The following is a 12316-nucleotide window of genomic DNA, read 5'->3' as shown; positions in this document are numbered from 1 at the left end:
ACCAGAGCATTCGACTTTTAGTCTTATGCGACTTTCGACTAGTGGGAACGGGCTGTTAATGTATTTAATAACCGGCCCTAATGTAATAATACAAAAATATTGGCTCGAGTGTCACCTCTCAATTCTGAGGTCGGGAGACCAATGGATTTTTCATTCTGAATGCGCATTTAACACTAAGACGAACGGTGAAAGAAGACATCGCGAGCAAACTGGGATATTAGGATAGTCAGCAAGTTCTATCACCTACTTGCCTATTAAAAAAATGAAATGATCGCGAAACATGCAGAAAATTGAGACCCAGACCTAAAATTTTGTAACGTCAATGCCTGTCTTCTTATATAACACCTCATAGTTGCATGTTATTTGTGAAGTGACGTGTTACTTATCAACTACCAAGTACCAACGATTACAATAGTCAAAATACACATAAGCCAAAAATTTATGTGGTCCTTAAAATGTTTTGTTAAACAAGATGAATATATTATATATTTAAACTAGCAGACCGGCCAAGCGTTGCTGTGGCTAAGGTTTTTGTATATTACATCGTAGTAAACTATTCAAGGGAAACGGGAGGAGAATACCAGTCATGGGGACCACCATGCTTTATGGTGGTTATGCCATTAAATTGTAGCTTATGTGAAACGTTGGTACTTTCAACACAGCGCCATCTGTTAGATTTGTGACTATTAAATAATAAACAAATATTTTGCAATAAAATAATATTGCTGGTATAAATTGAAATGTAAGCTATCCTATCTTTTAAGTTAGATCAAACTGCACACGGTGTGCAAATTTGATTGATATCGGTTCGGTAGTTTAGGAGTCCATAGCGGAAAAACAACGTGACACGTAATTTATATATATTAAGATAAGAGTTAAGACTAAAATTCTTAAATTTATTGGTTGTAATGGTTTAAAAACCCCTAAGTACTGTCATATAAAAGGTTCATTACTTATTCAGAGTCATGCACGTCGTCTCTCAAACTTTGAGACGCTGCGTCTTTTGCCTCTTCATTATCACATTTAAACACAGAAATTTCGTGCATGTTTGTGCAAAGACGCTTTTGGAAGCTTATCACAAATCACCTGATACATTATAAACAATAATTTTATTAAATTCCCACATTATTTTGGAGTAATATGTAACATTTCCAATACTTTCTAAGTATGTAAATTTTATAATCGGGAATTAAAAATTAATTGCTATCGTCAAAATGAATAAATATTTGACATAAGGTTTTAAAACTACCAAACTATAATCAAAAAATATCAATATTACTAAAACCGGTGCCCATCGACCCCATGACAGTAGGCTGGCAGGTGAGTTGCCGGCCTTTTAAGTTTGTCTATACTACCTGAGCCCCGGAGGTTTTCTCGCATTAATGCGGTCGTAGCTTGATGTGTCGCCTTCCTCTATAAATGAACGTTACGGACGGTAAAACATTTACTTATTATAATAAACATACTAATTAACTAACTATATGTTACGCTCTTCTAATAGATGTTTATTGGAAATTCCATCTCACTCTTCATCCTTCTTAGGCAATTCATTTACGATCTCCGCCATTAAGTTGTGGAATACGCTGCCCGACTCCGTACGATTGGCTACCTCTCTGTCATCTTTTAAAACTCTTCTGTATAATAATTTCTTAACCTTATCCTATCCTGATCAATCGTGACTTTTATAAATCTTGTTTCCTTTTATATCGCTATTCGCTGTTCATGTATTTGTAAGATTAGCTTTTAAGTTTTTAGTCTATTATTAATATTTTTTTTGTATTACTTTAGATTAAGGTAATATACATATATATTTTTTATATAACATTTGGTTCTGCACTTCTCGCACGCATCATGTTTCTTTTTTTTTAGTTTTTCTCTTTAACTAGGGTTGCCTAGAAGAGATCGCTTATTAGCGATAAGGCCGCCCGTCGCATACCTTATAATATGTATATATAAATACAAAAATAAATAAAAATAAATATACTTACGACAAATAGCATAGACTGAAGTACCATTTCGTCTCTTTTACGGGGTTAGTAAAAGCAAAACTCATCGCAATGGTTATCTTTAAACTGAGACTACCACTAAAATCAATACGTACTGTAACTTATCCTGCCTGTTTTCGGCGCGCAAATAATGGAAATCTAAATATCTAATGAGCTCCGTTCTCTTAAGACAAGTAGAATGAAAACTTTGACTAGAAATGTAACGGAAAGCTTCTATTTGAGATTTTGCTATTATTCTTGTGTTGTTTCAATCCCATTTGTTGGTGACTCTTCAGGCAAGTCTATGATTAGCTTTCTGTACGTTGACTATTGTTGAGTCTATTATTCACAGACGAGGATTACCTTTATTCATTTAGAATAAATCAGTCTACTTCAACCGTTTTAGCTGTCTCTTTTAATCACAATGTAAATATAAGTGTCAGAGAGAGACAAAATAATAACAAAAGTACGGTTTTACTAAAGACTTTTAAAAGAATTACTTATTACCAGATATCCATAGCTATTTTTTTGTCTTACGGAGTCATAGCTTTAAGACAACTTCGTCCGTATTCTATACAATACGCATACTAAATTGAGCTCAAAAAAAAAGATAACATACGTTACAGACAGGGCTGAAACACACACCCTACAATTGAGAGGGCAATTGGCATTAATTCATATTTAAAACTTAATAGTAGTAATAGTGAATTTAATTAAATAAAAAATATTTACTAACCTTAAAATACAATAACTAATATATATATAATTAAAAGGAGTCCCTATAGTCCCTTCTCAATTATACTTAAACATAACAAATGTAACATACATCATAACACAATCACTTTAGGACACTCTATGTAACTATGTGTAATCAATTTCTACCCGTTTACTCTGCTGTTCTACCGTCTTTACGATGTAGAGCGTTCAAAGTAGTTGTTTGGAGTAATTGTCGTGGAGGCAGGATATGAAATCGACATATTTCGAGACAACTTGAGTCTTGCAGAACGGCAGAATGTGCCGCATAACATCACTATGTGGACCCAGTAGCCCATCCAGGTATTTCCAAACCAATTCAAGTTAGGAATTTAAATGGCCGCCGACGCCCTCTCAAACCTCTGGAATTGGAGTGTTCATGGGCGGAAGTATCAGTTAACATCAAAGCCGAACTACAAAAAAGACGAGGGAAACATGAAGTTAGAATTTCCTAAAAACAATCCTAAATAAACTATATTAAACTCACAATATGTAATTTATATTCAAAGAATGAAATAACTAGTTTGATACAATTCTAATCCAGCGAGGTTGACATGTACACGGATAAACGAACAAGCGAATTAAAACATAATAAGAATATTATTTATTATAAAACCAAGTTCTATAAGTTGCCTTTCTGGTCCCCGCATAATAAACCGTATCTACAGGTAATAAGACTCAATTTCAATAAATCTGAATGCCGCAAAGGGTTTGGCGTTCGGGTAGGGTGAGGCATTTGAACAAAATCGACGCGCGCAGCATCCTTGTTTCTCGATGGGATTTCTCCGAAAATTCGGTAACAAAAAGAGTGTTTTTTGGAATATGACTCTTGTCCACATATACATCTGCGATTAAAGTACTGCAAATTACTTTGGTTATAAGTAATATCGGTTTACGGACTTGATTCAATAATTGAAACGTTAAAGATATATCATCATGAAACTTACACATAGGCCCTATTACTATCCAATATAATTGGAAATAAGGCTAACACGAATAAAGAGAATGTTCGCAGCGGGGGCGGTAGTGGCCCCCCTCTACCCGTTTCAGCGACGGCCATCAGTCGTCCGTAAGTCTCAGGTTTGCACGCAGCATCCCGTCGCGTTATCCCGTTGTGACAGTTAAATCACGATAAAAACGATTTAATACAATGATAAAATCTATTGCTGTATAAAGGTATTTAAAATTTAACAAAATGATTAAAAAACCATCGGTGATTGCTCTTGTCTGTTCTTTGCTATATCTTTTCGGCATATCGGGACAGCCTTTTCCTGTCGAAAAAATTGCTGTTGGTAAGTTTTTAAGAATTTTAATATTTTTATTATACTGTCGTATTTTGTGTTACGCTAAGTGTGATTAATAAGTTATACTTGATTTTTAATTTTTAATGCCAGAAATTATTATTTTCTTATTTCATTGATAAACATAAATTGGTTTTTGTTAAACTTGAACAAATGTTTTAAAATGTTTTCGCTCCTTCTCGCTTTGTCAAGGCTTTCCGTAGCGTGAAAATTTTGTATCGATTTTCTCTTTCTTTCTTGTTGCTCTGACTCTTTCGCCCATCTTTTAACTCTATGAGAATTAATGTGGAAGATGGCGCTGTTCACCCGCCATTATCTCGCCGCCATTTTAAAGTTTACTTGAGCATAAAATATAATTAATAAATGTCTTAGACAATCCATTTATGGATTTTTGTACGGTAATGCATTATTATTTCAACTGGGTTTCTTGCGTTGCTAATATTCTTATTTGTTATCGTTTCAACAAAAACTGTGAGTAAGTTTAAAGTTAACAAAACAAACTTATTTTTGACAACTTTAGATAGGCGTACGTGCTAATTACCCCGCGAATACAATACTATGGTCGGATACATGCATAATACTACAATAGCTGAAGAGTTACTTCTTTTCTTGCTAATTCCACGAATTACCGGTTCGAGTAAAAACATTTTTAGGCAAGAAGAGAAGCAGAAGTAGACGTAGTGGTTCTATGGGTCTGAGGGTAAGATTCAGAGTCGAGTGGTTAAGGGTTAAGTTATCCACTCCCTAGGTTTTTAACATTGGGTAGTCAAACTGAACGTCAAGTCTCAACTGTGATTTGGAGGGTTGGACTTACTGGATTCCTCGTGTTTTCCCTCACCGTATAAACAACTATTTATATTTCAACTTATCTCATATCGACACAATATCTAAATAGTACTAAATGCAAGTTATGGTCATAAGTACGCCTAAATCTTGTTTCTTACCAACCATTTTTAATGGGTTTATCTTAATATTAATCCATATAATGGAGAAAACAATATAAACAGACAATATTTAAGATTGATTAGCTGAAAATACACACATTTCTGTATTGGACTATACAATACTTTACTTTAGTAAAATACTCATATTACCTATCACGATCCGTGCGGCTTGATCTCTTGGCGTTGCGTAGAGATTTAGGGTCTTTCTGCATCTTCTACCCCATTTACCGGAGAGTGTTCAGAGGAGTTTTAAGGACTAATACCTGCAGCTGAATTCCATTATCCGACTTCTAGGCAGAATACTAAATACCATCCGTATTATCTCGACATCCGTCGTTCCACAACTGAGCGATACTTAAGGCAGTTTTTGCCGCGCACCATCACTATGTTGAACCATTGAAGTATCTCCGAACCAATCGACTTAGGGTCCTTCAAGAAAAGAGCGTACCAATTTTTAAAAGGCCGGCAATGCACTTGCCTTCTGGAAATGAGAGTGGCCATGGGCGGTATCACTTAGCATCAGATGAGCCTCCTGACCGTTTGCCGCCATGGAAAATAAAAATATATTACAACGCACTAACACGAGTCAAAAGTAAATTAAATATTTAAATGGAACTAACTTTATATAATCGTATTACTCAAACAAAGTTCAACTGTAGTTTATATTAAAATTACTGTAACCGATTTAAAATACACAAACAAATTTTGGATTGTTTACTGATGAACTGGCAAGTATATTGATATTTTATTAAATGGGCAACGTTTCATTTAACATAGGAATTGGATTTATAAATTGATTTTAAACGAGTCGACTTTTATATTTTATAATATCAGTCGAAGAAGTATTATTTAAATCAGTACAGTAGTAGTAAAGATATGAAAGAAAATAGTTATAACTATTGAAGACAAATTAAAAAAAAATGAATTATACACAAAGAGGTGGACTGGTGATATAGGTCTATAGTTAATACACGAATGCTATATGCTTTTATTTTTCTATGCAAAAATCCATCATAATTATTATATTTCCATAACTATTCGAATTTACGTTATTAGTGAGTTGAGAGGGCTTTTTTATCGCTTAGATTGTTATGTGATCTGTTAAGGAAAGGCTGGCTGTCTTGGAAAACCAAAAGACTTGGTGATTAAAAACAGTGGCGCAGACTTTCTTGCCAGGTCTTCTCGATCGTTCTATATCCATAATTATACGGGGATTTCTATAGGTTACCCTATAAACAGGTGTGTAAAAATGACTTAATGATAAACAAAAAATATTCGTTAATTAACATGGGAATTATTGTTTAAGCCATTTAGTAAAGATTCAAGAATAATAATAATAAAAACCCTTTATTCGCTGACCTTTTTTCTTACTTGCTATTCTTATTTAACAGTAGTATTCTTAGATCTAGTTTACATAGCGAAAATAATAATTTATTAGCTTTGGTCAGGCTGTCTGTCGACATAGGCCTCCCCCAATTGTTTCCACGTCTCTCTATCCTTGGCAGACCTTCTCCATCCTTCTGGTAGATCGTCCTCCCATATTTTAATTTGAACTCCTCGTTTTCTTTTCCCGTTCCTAGGATACCACTCTATTACATCCTTAGTCCATTTTTCTTTGTTAGTCCTCATATTTTTTATAGCACGTCACTGACGTTTGTTCTTTTTCTTATTTTTGAAGCTGTCCATCGATCCGGTAGTCTTATATTAAGCTGATTTCCATGCTGCGTTGACAAACTACTAACTTTTTGCTCGTCGTAAGATTCAAAGTTTACTATAGATCTAATCGACAGCTAAAAAGGTATTTCACTGTACTACTGTTCCTTCCGTAAGTCGTTAAGTAATGGGCATTCAATTTTATGGAATGGAAAATTTAATGTATGTAACCCTGTCACGATAATCGTTATATTGGCCCTGGGCCCGTACTAATATTACTTTAAGTCTTATATCCCCCAAGTGGGTCAGAGAGCATCCAGCGTAGAAACGTCATTCCAGCTTCCTTCACCTCAGAAACTTGAATATGGAAACTTTAATAATAAGTGAGTGTTTAATAATAATAAGAGACAATGTTTGGCATACCACATTGTATAAGCAATAGGTACATATACCTCGACCTCGGCCTAAAAACAGTTCGACAGGAAATAGCTCAAAACAGCCTGAAATACCAGGAGAAGCTGACCTCCCATGTAAATAAACTGGCACACGCTCTGAGCGGAGAAGGCGGTCTTCAGCATAAGGGACGTACCGAGCCTATATAAAAGATTTACCTCTTAACATCAAGAGAGTCGTGGCTCTATGTCGAGTATGGCTCTTGAGGATAACATAAACTGAGTAAAATCAAACAAACAAGTGGCTTATTGCTGGATAGCAGATTGCCATGAAGCAGATACAATAAAAAAAATAAAAAAATAAATAAGTGAGTGACTGACTGAAAATCAGGGGATACGCGGTTGGGGTTTGAGAGAGACGCATATATGTTTACCGAGTTGTTATAGTCCTTTTTCTTTCTCTCAGCGCTAACTGCTGGAGAATTTAATTTGGTGCCCTTAGCATTTAATATCTCAGCATAACTTTAATTCGAGTTAGACCCTTGTCTTGACTGAGGGAGCGATATGCTTTGGGAGCTACGTGAAAACATTCCTCTATTCCTCTCTTTGCTTATGCAACTGGGTCTTATATCGTAATCATGGATTGCGTCTAATGATGTCCATGAGAAGTCCTATGAATATCCTCTAGACCTTTGTCGCAATCAATAATTGTAGGATAAGGAAATGCAAGATATTTAAGGAAATTTCCTAACTTTAGCGCCCTTAGATTGGCATTGTGCCTTTATAGAAGGTGTGACTACATTTGTCTAACATTATATATGACTTACGTGAGTGTTCAAATGAAACACTTCAGGATAATTCAAATTCAAAAATCATTTGATCATATAGGTAACACAATGTACACTTATGATCGTCAAAAAAAAGAAATGTATATGAAATGCTTCTAACTTTACATTTAGTGCCAGTTCTCAAATCAAGGGCGTAGAACGAAAGAGAAGAACTGGCAATAAACTCACCGCCACTCTTTTTAATCGCCATGTTTTTTTACACAACGTTTAACGGTTTTCATATATTATATTGATTCATATCCAAGCACTAGGATCGTTAAAATATTCATTTATATTATAATAGGCCTTGGCAAGTAGTATTACTTTAATGTACGATTTAAATTTATTTATTGACAACACTTGTAACTCACTAGAGATTTTGTTAAAAAAACGTATGCAATTGTCATGGAAAGAATTACTCGTTTTATTAAGCCTTCTGGTTGGTGCGCTAATTTTGTCTTTACGAGTACTATAATTATGGAAGCTACTATTTTTTTTAAAGATATATATTTTTCCGCATACATAATACTCTCATAAATGTCTTGCCAAAGTCAAAATATGTAATTCCTTAAACTTCCTTCGGACCGACTCCCGTGGGGACCACCCACAGATCGCTCTTATAGCCCGCTTTTGCACTACAAATATCGATTTAATGTCAGCTGCATTACCCCACAAAATAACACCATATAACATAATACTATGACAATAGTACTCAAATAAACGAGCTTTGCTGTTTTCTCATCCGTAAGATCGCGTATCTTTTTTATTGCGAACGCTGCAGAACTTAGCCTCTACGAAAGACCTTCTATGTGTCGGCCCCACTGGTGGATATAAATGCTTATTTAGTTTTTAACCAACATTTCTGAAAGGCACTCAAAACTAGTTATGAATATACCGTAAGAAAACCAAGGTTAAAAACCTTAATGAATAAATTGAAACTAATAGTAATATTTCCATTATATTTGAGACTTGTGGCCCTTCCCGACTTCGCACCGGTGGACATAAGTTTTTTAGTTTCTTTTGTAGATACTGATATGTTCTTTAATATTGTGTGAAATCTTTTTGGTCTATCATCAATAGTTTTCGCAGCGCATGCGATGAAAGATATTTTATAGGCATTTTTTTTACACCTTGGGGAACATTATTGTAGTTTTTTTAGGGATCCTTATTTTTCTCTTGCAATAATAATAAATTATTCAGTGATAATGTAGCATTAAAATGGGGAAAGAATTTTTAAAATCGGTCCAGTACTTTTTGAGCCAATTCGTCACAAACATACTTACATACAAATCTTTCCTCTTAATAATATTACTATAGAAGTTATGAATAAATAATAATATTAGTATAAAGTAGTAGAAGTACCTGGTACCCATATTATGATCGCTATATTCATACTGTCTAATTATATTCTTTATTCCCAGGTGCAATTTTCGATCAAGACACCGAGGAGATTCAAAATGTATTCAAGTATGCGATGGCAGTCCACAATCAGAACATCAGCACCCGCCGTCTTGAACTGCAAGCTTTTGTGGATGTCATCAATACAGCTGATGCCTTTAAGTTATCAAGGCTAAGTAAGTATATTCGTTTAAGTAAATAATTTGTCTACCCAAGCCCCATTGAATTATTGAAGTACAATCAAAACCCTTTACGACGACATCGTTTAGAACACCGGTTATATTGACCAAATAAAAGGTTCCGGCTGAATTCTACTTACTATTATTAATATATAATAATTATTTAATCACAACGTCATCGGATGATACGACTATCGGTTTTTACGACCAAATATGAGTAGTCCCTTCGATGTCGTTATAACAGATTTTGACTGCATTTCCGAATAAATTTTACTTATCCTGTAATGAGATAGCGTACTAGTGCAGTAGCTTAGTGAGTTTCTATGGCCGGTGTAGACCAGTGCAGATAGCCTTCAAAATAAATAAAAAGTGAAAAAAATTACAGTAGGATGAAACCCATTAGAAAAGCAGGGAAATATGATCAAAATGAAAGGAAAAATAAATTACGGTCGATCTGAGGTCGGGAAGGGGTAGGGGGGGAGTTTTAAGGGTAAAAAACGGTTTATCTCGATTTCCGGCAAAACTTAAAGTTCTATCGAAAAAAACTAAATCGCAAAGTTGTAGGTCATAAAAAGATCTACAACTTTTCTATTCATACATTTTTCACATAACCTCAAAATTTATGTGAAAAATTCAAAAAACCAAGTTTTTGGTTTTTTATTTTTATCTTTTACAAAAATTTATTTTTTTAAACGAAATTTGGTGAAAAGTTACCTTATTATGTCCCAAATATACTGTAATTTATTCGATTAAAAATATTTATTTTTTCACTTTATTTTGAATTAATATCGAAAAAACATCCTAATTTTCAATCGAAAATTCTGACGTCAAAATTTCAGCTTTTTTCAAAAAATTGGTGTGCTTTCAGTTCGTTGAAATCTCTACTTTTCTATGGTAAAAAAATATATATATATTACCATAGTAAATCTTCTCAGAAAATGCAAAACATCGTATGCAGTAACGCCCAGACCCGTCATACCCTTCCCTACTTCTCTATGAATCTTCTTTAAATTATAATTAGATGCCTATTTATTACTATTTTAAGATAACTTATATATACCTGAGTGACCTAAAAAAAATTTTTAGCCTTTAGATGGGCTAAAATTTTCGTATTTCATAGAGAAGTAGGGAAGGGTATGACGGGTCTGGGCGTTACTGCATACGATGTTTTGCATTTTCTGAGAAGATTTACTATGGTAGTATATATTTATTTTTTTACCATAGGAAAGTAGAGATTTCAATGAACTGAAAGCATACCAACATTTTGAAAAAAGCTGAAATTTTGATGTCAGAATTTGCGATTGAAAATTAGGGTGTTTTTTCGATATTAATTCAAAATAAGGTGAAAAAATAAATATTTTTAATCAAATAAATTACAGTATATTTGGGACATAATAAGGTAAGTTTTCACCAAATTTCGTTTAAAAAAATAAATTTTTGTAAAAGATAAAAATAAAAAACCAAAAACTTGGTTTTTTGAATTTTTCACACCAATTTTGAGGTTATGTGAAAAATGTGTGAATACAAAAGTTTTAGATCTTTTTATTACCTACAACTTTGCCATTTAACTTTCTTCGATAGGACTTTTAGTTTTGCCGGAAATCGAGATAAACCGTTTCTTACCCTTAAAACTCCCCCCCCTTCCCCTTCCCGACCTCAGATCGACCGTAATTTATTTTTCCTTTCATTTTGATCATATTCCCCTGCTTTTCTAATGGGTTGCATCCTACTGTAATTTTTTTTGGTTTCAAAAATTATCGGCACTGGTCTAGTGGATTAACATTTGAAGTAAAAACTATTGTTTTTAAATTGGATAACGTTTCATGTGTCAACGTGAGTGGACTAGGGATTTTAATGACCACATTCACATCCCCTAAAACGCTTTACTGAGCAGAACAAAAACTACCCCAGGGGGGTAATACAACCCCCCTCTAGATGTCCTCCATCGGGAAGAAGCTTGGTATGCTCGGCAAGGCGAGACGGTACTTCATTCCGGTCCAACGCTTGCAACTCTATAAAGCGCCGATTCGGCCCCATATGGAGTATTGTTCACACCTCTGGGCGAGAGCTCCACAGTACAAGCTCCATCTACTTGACCGTATTCAACGAAGAGCGATCCAAATGGTGGCAAACCAGTAACTTTCCGAGCGGCTTGATCCCGGAGTAGCGTAGAGATGTGAGGTCTCTCTGAATCTTCTATCGCATTTACCATGAAGAGCGTTCAGAGGAGTTGTTTGGACCTGATCCGTATCACCTCGACGTCCGTCGTTCCACAACTGAGTGTTTCTTAAGGCAGGTTTTGCCGCGCACCACCTCTCGTATTCGTCTTCTCGTATTTCCGAACCAATTCGACTTAGGATCCTTTAAAAAAAAGAGCGTGTGTGTCTTTATAGGGCGGCCTATGGGCGGTGGAATAGCTTAACATCAGGTAAGCCTCCTTCCCGTTTGCCTCCTGTTACATAAAAATAAATGCTTTTTGTTTTATATATACCAATAAAATAAAATATATGTTCACAAGTGTAAGTTACACAACTAGGTGGTGTAAAAAATTTCACCAATATCAAGAATATGATAAATGTAAATTTTAGTTTCGCGTTAGACCGACAACCTTTTTCCATTTAATCATTCACAAATGGATACATTTGCAGATTAAAAATATCTTGATATTATAACCTGTTTACATTCTAAAATAAACGCATGAATATAGATATTTTTTTATAACACATTTTTTGCACATATAGTGTGGGCGATCGGTCGAAATATTAATACTATGTGATAGTACTACTGAGAAACAGCCCTTTCTTTAAATATAAATGTTTTTATTGGTTTTTTAAGTGAATAAAATACATTTTATTTATAATCGTTTGTTATTGAATGACATACG

The 12316-nt window shown here is 34.4% G+C and overlaps 1 protein-coding gene across 1 annotated transcript in view; it reads left to right on the top strand.

Annotated features, from left to right (window-relative positions):
- Positions 1-3791: 3791 nt before the first annotated feature.
- Positions 3792-12316, top strand: part of LOC125062663 (glutamate receptor 1-like) — a 61692-nt gene continuing 53167 nt past the window's right edge. Inside the window, exons 1-2 of the mRNA XM_047668715.1 lie at positions 3792-4030; positions 9277-9429. Coding sequence (XP_047524671.1) covers positions 3934-4030; positions 9277-9429 — 250 coding nt within the window. The 5' untranslated portion in view covers positions 3792-3933. The remainder of the gene's footprint in view (positions 4031-9276; positions 9430-12316) is intronic.

Source organism: Pieris napi, chromosome Z, assembly GCF_905475465.1.
Source record: "Pieris napi chromosome Z, ilPieNapi1.2, whole genome shotgun sequence".
NCBI classification, from domain to species: Eukaryota; Metazoa; Arthropoda; class Insecta; order Lepidoptera; family Pieridae; genus Pieris; species Pieris napi.
Note: the sequence above shows the minus strand (reverse complement) of the source record. Positions and strands in the feature narration are given on the sequence as shown.